The 18,158-nt window shown below is 40.7% G+C and overlaps 1 protein-coding gene across 2 annotated transcripts in view; it reads right to left on the bottom strand.

The window, feature by feature from the left end:
• Positions 1–552: 552 nt before the first annotated feature.
• The window catches only part of LOC140727644 (NXPE family member 3-like), a 100,138-nt gene continuing 82,532 nt past the window's right edge, over positions 553–18,158 (bottom strand). For both annotated transcript variants that reach the window (XM_073045256.1, XM_073045257.1), the window contains 3 exons: positions 17,950–18,023; positions 16,372–16,581; positions 553–1,106 (listed from right to left, as the gene is read on the bottom strand). In XM_073045256.1, the coding sequence (XP_072901357.1) occupies positions 553–1,106; positions 16,372–16,581; positions 17,950–18,023 (838 nt within the window). The remainder of the gene's footprint in view (positions 1,107–16,371; positions 16,582–17,949; positions 18,024–18,158) is intronic.

The raw sequence follows: 18,158 nt of genomic DNA, 5'->3' as shown, positions 1-18,158 counted from the left end.
ACTCCACCTTTGCCATTCCCGACATGTTTTGCTCCCTCCAGATTAACAATGCTCCTCATTGAGAAATACAGTACTGTGCAAAAGGCCCCTTAGCAATATATATGTGCCTAAGATTTTTTACCTAGTACTGTACAGAAGCCAAAAGAGCCACGCTCATCCAGTCTTTGATCATAACCTCATTATTCTTTTTACAATATTTATTTATTTTGTAATTTATAAAATAATGTCTTTGCACTGTACTGCTGCTACAGAACAATAAATTTCACATCATGATTCAGTAATAATAAACCTTAACCTGATTCTGATTCCATTCTGTATTAACTTGATTCAGCTACTTTTTCCCAATAGATTCACAGTCCCATACTCCTATTGTTTCACCTAAGTCCTGATCATAATGTGGAAAATGATTAATTTTAAAATCAGAACAGAAAGGGAAGAGTTTACAATTTTTGTGATTATGTTAAAATACCTGAATGACATAATTTAAAAAAAAATTGTTCTTGGAATTCAAATTATAAACATATCTCAGGATGAAAAAGGTTCAGGAAGCATTTAACCCTTTTTCAAAGGACACACATATGAAAGGAACACAGATACTTCATTCTTGATGATGATTTCCTTGGGGTGTAGTTCATGTGGCAGATAGTGGACTATAGTCATCTCCCATGCATCCACAAATGCCACATTGATGCCCTCAAACATCCTTCTCATCACTAAATCAAGCTGGTAGGAGAACCAGTCACTATTATAGAGACTAATCCCTTGTGAAAGGGCCTGGACATTGGCTGTCTTTATTACAATTACTGTATCAGGACTTCTACCCAGCAAGCGTAGAATTGACCTCCGAATGTTCTGTAGTCGTCGGATGTAATGCTCCACCGGAAAAGTATTGAAATGGCACCAGATAGTGAAGGCTATAACTGTGTTCTTTCCTCCTTGAATGTCATCCAATTTATTTGCAATGAATTGCAGGTCCTGAATCGATATGGGCTGGATGCGTATTGGTTTCCCATGCGCAAAATAATCTATCTTGATCTTGTTGTCCACATCCAGAGCAAGATGGGGTCCAGTTTTCAATGAGTGGCCCAGATCGAACTTTCTGAGGCCTGAAGAGAAAATGATTTAAACAATTCTGAGTAATAATTTATTAAGTGACAACTAAAACAATATTTTACCAGCATAACCTTTCAAAGATCAATGTGTAAAACTAGAGCTACAGTGCTGTGTAAAAGTCTTAGGCTTAAATATATACCTAGGGTGCCTAGGACTTCTGCAAAGTATTGTATACTGTTTAACACAGAAGGTTGGTTGGAGAGCTGCGATAAGAGTACTTATTTTTATATTAGCTCAGTGGTAGTAAGTGCTATTTAGTAACTGGAAAGACAACGTATACTGTACTGAAAAGAGGATGCTGTCCAAGTTGCATGCAATCTTGGACAATGACTCCCATCCACTCCATAATCTACTGGTTAGGCACAGGAGTACATTCAGCCAGAGACTCATTCCACCGAGATGTAACACTGAGCGTCATAGGAAGTCATTCCAGCCTGTGGCCATCAAACTTTACAACTCCTCCCTCAGAGTGTCAGACACCCTGAGCCAATAGGCTGGTCCTGGACTTATTTCCACTTGACATGATTAACTTATTATTATTTAATTATTTATGGTTTTATATTGCTATATTTCTACACTATTTTTGGTTGGCGCGGCTGTAAGGAAACCCAATTTCCCTCGGGGTCAATAAAGTATGTTTGTTTGTCTGTCTGTCTGTCTGTGCAAAAATCTTAGGCTCCCTAGCTATATATACATGCCAAAGACTTTTGCACAGTTGTGTACATCTTTCATTCTATGTCCAGTAGTGGAGAGGCTGAAAGCATTGGTCTTCAGCAGTGATGTTAAACTTCATGTAACCTCTTCAGAAAATTTCACCAATGTACCTCGTGTTGAAGGCAAAGATAGTCAATGACAGTGATATGAAAGATTCCACAATTATATAGTTGTTATTTAAAGAGAAACTGCAGTGTTGTAAGTACTCTGGCTATGGTTGGATTGCCAAGGATGAGACATGGCGAGGATGAATTAAGGAGTGAAATACATTGTCAAAAACTATACATAGATTGAGATGACTGAGAACAGATAATCAACCATGGGAACTTTCAGAGAGGATGTCATTGGTGAGTAATTAATTTGAACCAAATTCAAAATAATTTCAACCATTTGTTACCTTCTGTTTGTGGTAATACTTAGTACATTGAAATAATACAATGTTTTGATGCTAAACTTTGCATGCATCTCATGGAATTCTGTCATGTAAAATTCAGATTTTTACATCTGCTTTTGAGAGGTCTTAGATTCTCAGAATGGAAGAGGCAGTGAGCATAACTATTTCCAGGCAGAACAGCTGAAAATGCTGTCAGGTTGAAGTTGTTGGGCAGCAATGAATGTCTGCTGGAAGTATGTTTATTGAATTAGCAGAACATGCCATTTACCAGCATGATTACAGAACTGTTCAACTGAAATTCAAGTTCTGGCTTAAACTTTAACCACATGTAGAGCAACACTTGCTCAACAGGAGGAAGGGACCTCTACCTGTACCATTTAAAGGAATCGACTCCCTACAGGTCAGTTACTGGTTAATTTATTTCTCCAGGCTGCTGCATAAACCATTTACCCTGTGATGTGAAGTCTTCCCTGCAGGAAACAAAGAACATAATAAATCAAAGCTGGACTCAACCACTTGGCACCTTGAGTCTGCTCGGTCATTCAATAAGATTTTGACTGATCTCACTGAAAATGGCCATTTGTCTGTGTGTTGTGTTGAGAGGTACTCCTCCCTGCAATGAGCCCCTCAATGTTCACACTATGTTTGATCCATATGAAGACCATCATGCAAGTCAATGCTTCTCTCCTGGAGCAATAATGATCCTGTCATGTTGCAGTGTTCTGCTGTGGCAGAAGAGGCATAGAGCCAGCCAAGCCACTGGAAGGAAACTCCTAAAATAAGAAAGTGAGCAGGAGTAGGCCATTTAATGTTATATTATTGTTTTCTCATCCAATAAAATCATGGGTAACCCCAATTCCTATTTCCAGTACCATCTCCAAATCCACTCATATCTAAGCATCATAGTCTTTTTTTCTCTTACTGCACTGAGTGTAGTAAATGGTTGTTGTGTGTTCTTCATGCCGGATGTTGGAGACCTGAGAGACCCAGAGTCTCCCAGGAAACTACATCTGTGTGAAGTGCATCCAGCTGCTTGAAGACCATGTTAGGGATCTGAAGCAGCAGCTGGATGACCTTCGGCTTTTACGGGAGAGTGAGGAGATCATTATAGGGAAGTAGTCACCCCTAAATTGCAGGAGCTGGGTAGCTGAGTGACTGTTAAGAGAAATGGAAATGTGAATAGGCAGCTAGTGTCGGGCACCCCTATGGCCATTACCTTCAATAATAAGTATACTGTTTTGGATAATGTGTTGGGGGATGACCTCCCAGAGGAATGCCATGGAGACCAGGTTACTGGGTCTGAGCATGTGTCTGTGGTGCAGAAGGCAAAGAGGGTGAAGAGGGGAGCGGTAGTGAGAGGGGACTCAATAGTCAGAGGAACAGTCAGAAGATTCTGTGGATGTGAACGGGACACCCGGATGCTATGTTGCCTCCTAGGTGCCAGAGTCAGGGACATCTTGGATCGCACCCACTGCATTTTGGAGGGGGAGGGAGAGCAGCCAGATATCTTGGTACCAATGACATAGGAAGGAAAAGAAGAGGTCCTGAAGAGAGAATTTAGAGCACTAGGCAGAAGGCTGAGAAACAGGACCTCCAGGTTAGTAATTTCTGGATTGCTGCCTGTGCCACACACCAGTGAGGGTAGAAACTGAATGATTTGACAGATAAATGTGTGGCTGAGAAGCTGGTGCAGGGGCAGGGCTTCAGATTCTTGGATCATTCGGATCTCTTCTGTGAGAGGTATTAGCTGTACAAAAAGGACGGGTTGCACCTGAAGGGTCGGGGGACCAATATACTCATGGGCAGGTTTGTTACAGCTGTTGGGGAGTGTTTAAATTAATTTGGCAGGGGAATAGGAATCAGAGTGAAGGGACTCAGGATTGGACGGATGGTGAAATAACAAAGATAGCATACAGTCAGACTGTCTGGAAGGGTAGGCAGATCATAGGAGCAAATTGGAGCCAGTAGTGTGAGTATCAGTGCATGAGGGATGCAGAATTAAAAAGGGTAGCAAATACGGTATAAGAAATAAAGTGGATGATCTTGTTGCACTTTTATAAATTGTCAGGTATAATGGTGTGGCCATCACTGAATCATGGCTGAAGGATGGTTGTTGTCAGGAGCAGAATGTCCACGGTTACACGTTGTATCAGAGGGATAGGAAGGTAGGTAGAGGGGGTGCATGGCTCTGCTGATGAAGAACGGCATCAAAGCAGAAGAAAGGTGTGATATAGGATTGGAAAATGTTCAGTCTTTGGGGGTTGAGTCAAGAAACTGCAAAGGTAAAAGAACCCCATCAGTAGATGGGATGTGGACCACAGATTACAATGGGAAATAAAAAGGTATGTCAAAAAGGCAATGTTATGATAGTCACAAGAGATTTTAACATGCAGGTCGATTGGGAAAATCAGGTTGGTAATGGATCTCAAGAGAGTGAGTTTGTTGAATGCCTACGAGATGGCCTTTCAGAACAGTTTGTCGTTGAGCCTACTAGGGGATCAGCTATACTAGATTAGGTGTTATGTAATGGACTGGTGGCGCTCAGGGAACTTAAGGTAAAAGAACCCTGGGAGACAATGATCACAATATGATTGTGTTCAACTTGAAATTTGATAGGGAGTAAGTAATGTCTGACATAGCAGTATTTCAGTGGCAGAGGTTTGAGAGAGGAGTTGGCCAAAGCAAATTGGAAGGAGATGCTGGCAGGGATGACAGCAGAGCAACAATGGTGTGAGTTTCTGGGGAAAATGAGGAAGGAAGAGGATAGATGTATTCCAAAAATGAAGATATACTGAAATAGCAAAATAGTACAACTGTGGTTGACAAGGGAAGTAAAGCAAATGAGAGGGCATACAACAAAGCAACAATTAGCCATAAGATAGAGGATTGGGAAGCTTTTAAAAACCTCAGAGAGCAACTAAAAGAATTATCAGGAGGGAAAAGATGAAATCTGAAAGCAAGCTAACAACAAGATCAAAGTAGATAGTAAAAGCTTTTTCAAGTACAGTGGCATATAAAAATTTGGACACCCCGGTCAAAATTTCTGTTATTGTGAATAGTTAAGTGAGTAAAAGATGACCTGATTTTCAAAAGGCATGAAGTTAAAGTTGACACATTTCTTTAATATTTTAAGCAAGATTACTTTTTTTATTTCCATCTTTTACAGTTTCAAAATAACAGTAGAACACTGCACCACCACTCCAGAGTCTGCTAAATCTTCCTGAAGGTCTTTTGCAGTCAAACAAGGGTTTTGATTTGCCTTTCTAGCATTCCTACGAGCAGTTCTCTCCAAAGATTTTCTTGGTTTTCCAGACCTCAACCTGATCTCCACCGTTCCTGTTAACTGTAATTTCTTATTTACATTACGAACTGAGGAAACGGCTACCTGAAACGCTTTGCTATCTTCTTATAGCCTTCTCCTGCTTTGTGGGCATCATTTATTTTAATTTTCAGAGTGCTAGGCAGCTGCTTAGAGGAGCCCATGTCTGCTGCTTTTTGGGACAAGGTTTGAGGAGTCAGGGTATTTATAAAGCTTTGAAATTTGCATCACCTGGCCTTTCCTAACAATGACTGTGAACAAGCCATAGCCCTAACAAGCTAATTAAGGTCTGAGACCTTGGTATAAGTTATCTGAGAGCTCAAATCTGTTGGGGTGCCCACATTTTTGCATGGTTCTCCTTTCCATTTTTTCTCTCTAAAATTGTACAAAACAAAAAATAATATACTAATCTTGCTTAAAATGTTGAAAAGAATGTTTCATCTTTATGACTTTTGGAGATCAGTTCATCTTTTGCTCACTTAGCTATTCACAGTGACAGAAATTTTGACCAGGGGTTCCCAAACATTTGCATGCCACTGTACGTAAAAAAATAAAAGAAAGATGAGAGTGGATATAGGACCGCTAGAAAATGAGACAGGAGAAATAATAATGGGGGACAAGGAGATGGCAGATGAACTAAATGAGTATTTTGTATCTGTCTTCACTGTGAAAGACACTAGCAGTATGCCAAATGTTGAAGTGGGTGAGGAAGAGAAGTGATTGCAGTTATTATTACAAGGGAGAAGATGCTCAAAAAGCTTCTCCATGGATTGCCACCTTGTCGTGGTGGAGAAGTTTGTGTGGTCCTGAGATTCTGAGAGTGATGCCGACTGGAGCTACGCTCCTGGCAGGGTCATCCATGGCGGTAAGGTCGAGGGTGAGGTCTCTGACAAAGAACAATTCGAACAAGACCTCAGTGGTGGAACAGATGGATGAAGTTACTTGGAACTCAATGGCTGTGAAGGCAGATGAAGGCTGCAACAAATTCATCAGCTCCAATCGTCGTGGTTTCCATGCCATTGGAATCATTTGATTGATCTGTGAAGTATCGTGTTCTTCTTGGAGTGCAACATCAAGTACACATTAAACAAATACACGTACAGGTGTCTTCACTCTGTGGGCCATGATAGATCAATGGAACGAAGACCATCATCCTTGACCTCGAGGGATAGTCATGACAACGACGGCTCAAAAAGCTGAAAGGCCTAAGTGTACATAAGTCACCTAGACCAGATGAACTGCACTCTAGGGTTCTGAAAAAGGTAGTGGTAGAGATTGTGGAGGCATGAGTAATGACCTTTCAAAAATCTTTGGACTATCGCATGGTGCCATAGGACTGTAAAACTGCAAATGTCACTCCACTCTTAAAGAAAGGACGAAGGCAGCAGGATTGAAATTATAGACCAGTTATCCTGACCTCAGTGGTTGGGATGATGTTGGAGTCAATTGTTAAGGATGAGGGGATGGAATACTTGGTGACACAGGACAAGATAGGACAAAATCAGCATGTTTTCCCTAAGGGAAAATATTGCCTGTTGAATCTGTTGGAATTCTTTGAGTAGGATAGATAAAGGGGATGCAGTAGATGTTGTATATTTGGATTTTCAGAAGGCCTTTAACAAGGTGCCACACATGAGGCTGCTTACCAAGTTCGGAACCATGGTATTATCGGAAAGTTACTGGCATGGTTATAGCATTGGCAGTGGGTGGGGATGAAAGCATCCTTTTTTTTGGTTTTCATTTCAGGAGGTCTAGAATACAAGAGCAGGGATGTGATGCTGAGGCTTTATAAGGCACTGGTGAGGCCTCTCCTTGAGTATTGTGAACTGATTTGGGCTCTACATCTAAGAAAAGATATGAGGGTATTGAAGAGGATTTAGAGGGTTTTCACAAGAATGATTCCGGGAATGAAAGTGTTAACATATGAGGAATGGTTGACAGCTCTGGGTCTGTACTCGCTGGAACTTAGAAGGATGAGGGGGGATCTCACTGAAACCTTAAGAATGTTGAAAGACCTAGATAAAGTTGATGTGGAAAGGATTTTGTCCCATGGTGGGACAATCTTGGACAATAGAACACAGCCTCAAGATAAAGGGGCATCTACTTAAAGCAGAGATGCAGAGAAATTTCTTTAGCCAGAGGGTGATGAATTTGTGGAATTTATTACCACGGGCGGCTGTAGAGGCCAGGTCACTAGGTGTATTTTAGATGGAGATTCATAGGTTCTTGATTGGACAATGCATCAAAGGAGCTAGATAGGTATCCTATGGATAGGGGAATCAAGGGATATGGGGACAAGGCAGGAACCAGGTATTGATAGTAGATGATCAGCCATGATCTCAGAATGGTGGTGCAGGCTCGAAGGGCCTAATGGTCTACTTCTGCACCTATTGTCTATTGTTATGTGGAGAATGTGGGGGAGTGGGGCTGAAGAGGGAAAAGTAAAGGATAAGCCATGACTGAATGGTGGAGCAGACTCGATGAGCCAAATGGCCTGATTTTGCTCCTATGTCTTATGGTCTTATGGAAATGGCAAAACATACTGCCCAAGGTGTGAAAAGGAGCAACAACTGACAATTTGTAGAATACCTACGAGATGGCTTTTAGAGCAGTTTGTGGTTGAGCCCAATAGGGGATCAGTTGTTCTGGACTGAGTGTTGCGTAATGAGCTGGATTTGCTTAGGGAGCTTAAGGTGAGGAGCCCTTGGAACCATCAGTTAAGGTGAGGAACCATCATTGTGTGGTTTGGAGCTGCCAACAAGCAGGATAGAACCAGACTACAGCGCACAGTGAGGACTGCCGAGAGCATCATTGGAGCCTCCCTGCCCTGTGTTGTGGACCTGTACTCTTCCAGGTTGAAGAAAAGGGTGGGGAACATCATAAAGGACTCATTCCATCCTGCACATGGACTGTTTGATCTGCTTCCGTCTGGTAGGTGCTTCAGATCCCTCCACACTAAGACTAATCGGCATTGGAGAAGTTTTTTCCCGACTGCGGTCACTTTGCTGAACAGTTAACTGCCGGTTAACTGACGGCTAACTATTACTTGGATTGCACTACCTGTATGTATAATCTATATTTTCATTTATATTTATCATTATTATTGTTATGAGCAGAGAGACAACATCTGCCGGAAGTAAATTCCTTGTATGTGCATAGGTACTTGGCAATTAAAGTCTGATTCTGATTCTGATAATATGATAGAATTCGTCCTGCTATTTGAGAGGGAGCAGCTGAAGTCAAATGTATCAGTATTACAGTGGAGTAGAAGGATGAAAGAGGCATGAGAGGGGAGCTGGCCAAAGATGATCGGAAAGGGACACTAGCAGCCAAATGGCCTCATTCTGCTCCTATGTCTTATGGTCTTTTTTTGAAAACACACTTCATCTGAGGAGTTGCAACTCTTCTGGGTAGCCTATTTGTGAGAACCAAAGATTCACTGTCTGCCAGGTGACCAAATGTTTTCTCATCTCTGTCCTGAATGGCCAGCCCCATGTTTTGAGACAGTAACTTCTGGTTATGGACACTCCACTGAAATTACCCTGACTGTCCCTAAGAATTTTCTGTGTTGCCATGACAGAGCCATGCATTCTACTAAACTCAGAAAAGTATGGTTTAATCAACATGATCTCTCTTATTATGACAGATCCAAGCTCCCAGAAATCAATTGTGAATCTTCACTAAACTCCATCTCACACAAGTATCTTCTTCCTCCGCACTCTATTTCCCACACAAAGTCTCATTGGGGCTCTGTAGAATTCATGAAAAAGAGTCTACTCTTGCATTATTTCATGATATTTATTTAACTTCTTTACAGTTCACCATTATGCTTGGTATAATATTTTGTGTCTCAATTTATAAAGGAACCATATTAATTTTGGATAATCTTTTCATATTTACTTTTACATGGAAGTCCTCACACTCTTTTCCTTTCCATCTGTATTGTTCTGCAGGCTTCTGAAATGTCCCCAGTCTTCAGACTTACTGGAGATCTAGGCCTCATATGGAGCCAGTGATCATTAATGGAGAATGTGTGGAGCAGGTTAAGACCTACAAGTATCTGGGAGTACAGTTAGACGAGAAGCTAGACTGGACTGCCAACACAGATGCCTTGTGCAGGAAGGCACAGAGTCGACTGTACTTCCTTAGAAGGTTGGCGTCATTCAATGTCTGTAGTGAGATGCTGAAGATGTTCTATAGGTCAGTTGTGGAGAGCGCCCTCTTCTTTGTGGTGGCGTGTTGGGGAGGAAGCATTAAGAAGAGGGACGCCTCACGTCTTAATAAGCTGGTAAGGAAGGCGGGCTCTGTCGTGGGCAAAGTACTCGAGAGTTTAACATCGGTAGCTGAGCGAAGGGCGCTGAGTAGGCTACGGTCAATTATGGATAACTCTGAACATCCTCTACATAGCACCATCCAGAGACAGAGAAGCAGTTTCAGCGACAGGTTACTATCGATGCAATGCTCTCAGACAGGATGAAGAGGTCAATACTCCCCAGTGCCATTAGGCTTTACAATTCTACCGCCAGGACTTAAGAACTTTTTAAAAGCTATTATTAATGCTTTTTGAGATAGTGATTTAGATGCATATCATATTTTTTTACTGAGTTAAGTATTGTATGTAATTAGTTTTTGCTACAACAAGTGTATGGGACATTGGAAAAAAGTTGAATTTCCCCATGGGGATGAATAAAGTATCTATCTATCTATCTATCTATCTATCTATCTATCTTTTCAGCAGGGTACACTTTTCATTTGAATCGATATTACCTTTACATTCCAAAGCTTTACCACTGTCCTAGCTTATTTGTCTCAATATTTGTATATTACTTGTCAGCTATTTCTGATTGTTTTTAAAGTTAACCATTGTTAGTTTATAAATAATACTTTACTTGCAGCCTAAGTAGACATTGCAGCAAATTCTTTCTCAGTAAAAAGGCTTCTTCCCTTCAGTTGCAGTCTTGATAAAGAGACTCAACCTGAAATATCGACTGCTTTCTCCTCCATAGACCTGCTAGTTCATCCAACCATTTGTGTGTGTTGCTCTGAATATTCAGCATTCACAAAATTGCTTGTGTTTATTCTTTTTCTCTTGCCATGGACAACCTATAATAGTCAGTGAAGCCCTTTCCCAACATTTCCTTGACTCTGTTCAGTTTGCTATATTCAGCTAGAAGACAGCTTCCAATTGTGTTCAATCACTTTCGATCTTTATATAAAATTCTATATTATGATCATCGTGTAACCCTCTCACCAGGATCAGATGCAAACCTGGCTCGGTAGCTAACTCTGTAAACAGCCATGTGACTCAGTGGTGAGAAGGCCACCTTTATAACAATATACATCTAGGGTCAGTATGATTTGGGGTTCAACAAACAGGAAAGTTGGGATGTTCCAATTAACGGAACCTTGATTTGAGTGAATGCTGTCCTTACAGAATTACCCATCACCAAGAAATGACACACCAGCATAAAATTATAAAGAAAGTATATTTACCAATTTCAGCTTTATCAAACAGATAATGAGAGAAAGAAAAGGAAGAACAAAACTAATAGGCCCCATTTCAGTTAGACCAGTCTAAATGTGCACAAGACCATTGGAGCCTCATCTCCTTCAAAAGCTGGGTATGGCCATTACTCACAGCTTTGAATTCTCATCACTAATCACTGACAGAACTTCCCATCTTGGACTCCATCTCGTGAAGCACTCCTTGCAATAGCCTCTTCCTTACCTTCTCCTCCGCATTTCCCACCAGAAGACCATGAACCCCACCACTGTCTGTCATAAATCTCTCTCTGCCCAGCTCTCTGGAACTTTCTCCCAATCCCACCATTCTGATTGGCTGACTAACCATTCCTAAGTTGAACAATACGGCTCCGTATCTTTACCTGAAACCACTGGGAACGCCAAGGATTTTCTGGAGGAGATGTGACCCTGTATAAAACTTGGTTCCTCAACTCCAGCTTGCTCCATTCCCTCATTGGTAGGGTGTTTTGTCTTTTCAAGTTGGGCCATACTCCCTTTGGCAACAGATGACTAAATGGCACCTTTACTGTACAAGGGTTGGGCTGCTGCCAATTCCACAGGACTCAAGGCAGGCAACTGCTTTGTATCCAGAGCAGTTAAGTTGCAATATGCCTGTGGAATAGCACAACCAGAAGCTCTCAAATGATCCACAGCTCTATCCTGCCATAGTCTTGCCTCTGATTTCCCCACTGTGGAAAACGCGCACATTGCTTTAACACTAGAGGCACTCCCGTTCTTCGAGGTGCCAGGTTGTTCTCTTACTGGGTCTCTCTGAAGCTTCCTGACTTCCTTTTCTGTTTAAGCAACTTTAAAGTTATTTTCCAAAGGTTTTCTTGTCCTTTGCGCTCCTGCTTGAAATGTCCATCCTCACCACAGTGGTAATGTAAAATACTGGTCGCTTCCCTTGTTCAGAGCCACTGTCAGCAGCAGCTCTCTGCTTAGTACATCCTACTGGTGGGTTCACTTTCTTATTGGACTTGTCACGCTTGGTGGCAGCACTAGCCGACATCAACCAAGAAACCTCGGCTTGCAGGTTTTTCACTCCATCCTGCAAAACTCCCATCTGTGTGGCTTGACTTCAGAAAACACTCTCAACCTATGGTCTTTGAGTCTCCACAGGTATGTGTTGCATTTATCAATAGTAATTGTTGAAACCAGCTCAGAATTTAATTCAGCTGCACAAGGACCTATTCCACCTTTCACATCAGACAACTTCTATCTCTCACTTTGCAGAAACGAGATCAACTTGTATTTAAAGTCTTCACTCTCAGCAACTTACAATTCATCTTTAACGTTTTTACCCTCAGCTACATGGCCACTTCACTACAAGTAAGGATGGCCCTCTCCAGGCAGCGCAACTTCAGTTACGTCACTACTAGTCTGGATTAACATGACATTCTTACCAGCCAATTGATCTAACTGCCATTCAACCAATGTGACTTTCCTCAATACTTTTACAGAACTCCGTACTCTAATTAGCAGTTCATCAGGACTTTGAATATCCACCCCGCTCAGAACACAAGTATTATTTGTGGATAATCTCTCCAAATCACAACATATCTTAATTCCTGTGGCGTCTATAATAAAGTACCTTCATCACTTTCACTGACACAGGCTTAAATACACAAACCACTTAACAATACTTAAACAGCACTCACATATTATTCACTGAATCCTGGACAATCTCCCACAAAGGTAACCCTCTCACCGGGCTCATATACAAATTTGGTGTGATAACTAACTCTGCTAACTGCCATGTGAGTCAGCAGTGAAGAGGCCACCTTTATAACAATATAAGTCTAGAGTCTGTATGATTGGAGCTTAACCAAACAGGGGAGTTGGGATATTCTGATTATCAGTACCCGGATTTGAGCTAATGCTGCATAAATATTGCCCATACGGAATTAACCATCACCAAGAAATGACAAATCACACACTAGCATAAAATATGAAAGTATGTTACCAATTTCAGCTTTATCAAACAGTTATTAAGAAAAAGAAAATAAAGAATAAAATTAAAGGGCCCTTTACAGTTAGACAGATCTAAATGACCGTTGAAGCCCATCTCTTCCAAAAGCTGGGTATAACCATTACTCACAGCACTGCATTCTCATCACCAGTCACCAGTACAGCTTCCCATCTTGGACTCCATCTCACAAAACACTCCTTCCAATCACCTCTTCCCGATCTTCTCTTCTCTGCATCTCCCGCCAAAAGACTACAAACCCCACCACTGTCCATCACAAATCTCTGTCATTCTAGCTCTCCCTAGAACCTTCTCCCAATCCTACCATCCTGATTGGCTGACACAACATTCCTAAGTTGAACAATATGGCTCCTTGTCTTTAGCTGAAACCAAAACATTCTACCAGCAGGACATACTAGTTTTACAGATAAATAGTAAAATGAAATACCTCAAAGCACAGCAGGAAAAATCATAACCAGGGCATTAAAATTGCTTACTTAATCAGAATCAGAATCAGAATCAGAATCAGACTTTAATCGCCAAGTACCTATGCACATACAAGGAATTTACTTCCGGCAGATGTTGTCTCTCTGCTCATAACAATAATAATGATAAATATAAATGAAAATATAGATTATACATACAGGTAGTGCAATCCAAGTAATAGTTAGCTGACAGTTATCCGCCAAGTGACCGCAGTAGGGAAAAAACTTCTCCAGTGCCTATTAGTCTTAGTCTGGAGGGATCTGAAGCGCCTACCAGATGGAAGCAGATCAAACAGACCGTGCGCAGGATGGGAGGAGTCCTTTATGATGTTCCCCGCCCTCTTCTTCAACCTGGAAGAGTACAGGTCCACAATAGAGGGCAGGGAGGCTCCAATGATGCGCTCAGCAGTCCTCACTGTGCGCTGTAGTCTGGTTCTATCCTGCTTGGTGGCGGCTCCAAACCACACAATGATGGAGGTGCACAGGACAGAGTCAATGACTGCAGTGTAGAACTGCAGCAGCAATTCCTGAGGCAGACCATATTTCCTCAAGAGCCGCAGGAAATACATCTGCTGCTGGGCTTTCTTCAGGATGGAGCTGTTGTTCTGCTCCCACTTCAGATCCTGAGAGATGGTGGTTCCCAGGAACCTGAAGTTCTCCACGGTGGACACAGGGCTGCTGAGGACTGTGAGGGGAGACATAGCGAGGGGATATCTCCTGAAATCCACTATCATCTCCTTTGTCTTGAGTGTGTTCAGCTCCAGATTGTTCCAACTGCACCAGAGCACCAGTTGGTCCACCTGCTGTCGATATGCAGACTCATCACTATTCTGGATGAGTCCGATGACAGTAGTGTCGTCTGCAAACTTCAAAAGCTTCACATAGGGGTTGGAGGAGGTGCAGTCATTGGTGTAGAGGGAGATCACCAGATACTTAGTGTTACAGTATATTTAAAAGTTTCTGTTCCTTCACTGACTCCTTATTGCACTGCTGTGGGAAAACATCTGTTCTATACTCTATGAATTCATCCTTATACTATATTGTTAATTTGATAAATCTAGTCTATATGTAAAGTCACCTATGATTATTGTATTGACTTTGTCACAATTTCCTGTCTCCAATTTCCTAATTTATTTAATACCCTACATTATCATTTCCAACAAACTATCTGCTGGGGGAACTTAGTGGTCTGAACAGCATCTGTGGGAGACATCATGACTTCATGACATTTCAACCCAAAACGTTTCCTCCCACTTTTTTTTCCATCAAAACTAAATTTACTTTATTTTCTGATTTATAATTCTTCACCACTACTGCCCATATTCCATTCCTCTGAGTTCTTTCATCTTTTACATTTTGCCTCTCTCCTCTCAAAGTTAAGCATCATGGAATATTTAAAAACAATGATCATTTTACAATCATCTTCCAGTAAAAGTTATTAGATGGTTCCCATTTAGTTGAATTTCTGTTGCTGAATCACTTGTTATGAATGATGCGTACATTCTGATGAAGAGCTTTCAATCATGATTTGTACCACTTTTCCTTCTTCTAATTCCAAGTACACAGGTGACCTCCATGTTACAACCATTGGAATAATGTAAATTTGTCTTTATAGACTTTATGAATCACAATTCAATATTTTGAGGTACAGTAGGAAATTTGCTCTCATGGAATTTATTTAGGAAAGGCACTAAATAAATAAATACATTATTTTCCAATGTAGGTTCTTGATGCATGTGCAGGTGGTCACAGCTTCATGCTATGGAAAACTGTGAGATGGATTATCTTCTCGGAATGCATCCCACCACTAACCCCTCTACAAGAGACACAATAGAATCAATGAAAGGCCGCATCTAACAGGATGGACAAATAACCAATATACAAAAGACAACAAACAGTGCAAACACAAAAGGAAAGCAAAGGTTTCCAGAGGTTATGGGACCAGTTCAATGATGGGGTGAGTGAAGTTGAGTTAAGTTATCCTCTCAAGTTGAGGAGTAAGAACTGTTTCTGAACCTGTTGGTGTGGGTCCTGAGGCTCCTGTATTTTCTTCCTGATGGCAGCAGTGAAAAGAGTGCATGACCTGGATGGTGGGGTTCCTTGATGATGGAAGCTGCTTTCACTCAACAGTACTCTGTGTAGACATGCTCAATAGTGGAAAATCATTTCATGTGATGGACTGGGCCATATCCACTACTTTTTTGTAGGCTTTGCTACTTTCTGTTACTGTTAGCCCAGATATTGTGATTGGTATATTTAGCAAGTAGAACATAATTGACTTGTTTCAAGCATTGTTCTCAACTGATCATACATTAAGACCTTTGTAAGTATTTCTGGGAGCTATTACCCGGCTAGAACCAAATAAGATCTATTGATGTAATTTGGACAGGCAAAAAATATGGTTGTCCTTGGAGAAGCTCAAACTGAAGACATTTCTTTTATTGAAAAAATACCTCATAATTGTCAGCACTTTGAATTCCATGAATTATTACAGCTTTTCCTCCCAGTGTGCAAGTCTGAGATTGGTGGGTTCATGATGAGCCGTCTTTGCATGCACACCCAAAGTTTCCAATTGTCTACTTTTAACTGGTGGATTTTATTATAATATTTGTCAGGTTTTTTTTCTGTGTGGAAGTATTATTGCCTATTTTGTATAATTCAGAGATTGTACGTGTCCTTGCAGCTTAGGTGTTTTATGGAGAAATGGTAACGCTATTCATCCTCAAGAAGCATAAAATGTTCATGTGCAAGAAAGTGTAAGTTGCACGAGAAGAACACAGACTTGATTATGAATTGGAGTAAATATAAAGCCTAAAGCATTAGACTACAATGAATAATGAGAAATGGGAATCCTGACCTGGTACAAAACGTATCAAATACTCAAACCACTGACGTATAGTGGAATCTCCAAAAATATAAACAAATTTCCCACGAAGACAGCTGATAACATTTGCTGGCGTGTCAAAGTTTTGAAGTCTACAGGTCTTTGATATCCATTTATCCTGATAATAAAATCCAGCTGGTGAAAGGAATGGCTTGCCAGGGAGACATTCACTGAGATTTTTGCCTAGAAATTAGGAGACAGAAATTTAAGTACAATGCCTTTGATTTATAATCCATTGTTTAAAAGCATTAATGTCAAACTTCAAGAGAATATTAAACAAAAAATTAGTAATGAAAATCATGTGAAAATCTGCAGATGCTGGAAATCCAAACCAACACACACACAATATGCTGGAGGAACTCAGCAGGCCAGGCAGCTTCTATGGAAAAGAGTAAACAGTCTATGTTTCAGGCTGAGACCCTTCTTCAGGTCTAGAAAGGAAGTGGAGAAGTCAGTGTAAGAAAGTGGGGAGGGGGGAGGAAGAAGTACATGGTGGTAGGTGATGGGTGAAGCTGGGAGAAGGGGAGGGGTGCAATGAAGAGCTGGGAAGTTGATTGGTGAACGAGATAAAGGGCTCTGATAGGAGACTATAGAAGACTATGGAAGAAAGGTAAAGGGGAGGAGCATCAGAAGGAGACAATGAGCAGGTAAGGAGACAAGGTGAGAAGGTGAGAAATGGATACAGAAAATGGGAATGATGAAGGGGGAGCAATTACCAGAAATTCGAGACCTCGATCTTTATAACATCAAGTTGGGGGCTACCAGAAGGAATATAAGCAATGACAACATGTGGGAAAATGAAATGAAATTATTTAGATGGAATAACATAGAAAGTAAACAAGCTCCTAAAAATTGTGCTTGATATGTCAATGTAGCAAAAAAAAAATGACATGAATTTCAAATGCATCTTTCATGTTCACTTCAGTGTCTCTCAGAGCAATCTAAAGCCAATGTAGGGACTTTAAAAAGGGTGCAATCACCATTGTAAAATGAGAAATTTTGGAGTTAATTTGGCAAAGACCAACAAATGTATTCTAATAATGACCAAACAATCTGTCAGAATAATGCTGGCTGAAAGTGTCTGAACAACCATTCCCCTCCTCCTCTTTGAACATATGCTTTGGGATGCCAAAATTGCCTGAGGAGATAGAGCCAGCCCCAGTTCAATGCATAGCATCTGCAAAAGTGCAGTATTCCTTCATACTTCATAGACAGCATAGATATTCAGACAACTTATTTAAATTAAAAATTAGGATCAGGATAACATGTGGAGCTTCAAGCACTTGAGAATTTTCCACATTAAGAAAAGCAAATTCATCAACACAATCCTATTTGTATTGAACAACCAAGTAAATTCATGTTGCAACAAACAAAATACAGTATTTGTTTCTAATATGTTCCTAAAATTAATAAAAATCTATGTAAGGTATTAAATTCAGTTTAGGATATAAGAGAATCTTCAGCATGGAAGAACTACTCCCAACATTACTAACATAATCCCTCGTACACAAATCTCTAATTTGTTAAGTCAGTATATTAGTATTATCTTACCTGAATGAGGTGAAGGCTTTACAATTACATAACCTTGATCTTTGGGTAATATTGGCCTCTTGATATTTTTCTGACTGAAAATATATTATTATTTCTTAATTTACTGCACCCATGAAATGTGACATATAAATGTTTAATTTTGTAGGAAGCATAGAGATAAAAGAGGATAGTTTATCATTTGAGCATATTGTTACCCAAAGACAGAGCCA

The sequence above is a fragment of the Hemitrygon akajei genome, chromosome 5 (assembly GCF_048418815.1).
Source record: "Hemitrygon akajei chromosome 5, sHemAka1.3, whole genome shotgun sequence".
Lineage (NCBI taxonomy): Eukaryota > Metazoa > Chordata > Chondrichthyes > Myliobatiformes > Dasyatidae > Hemitrygon > Hemitrygon akajei.
This window is presented reverse-complemented; position numbering and strand designations above follow the sequence as displayed.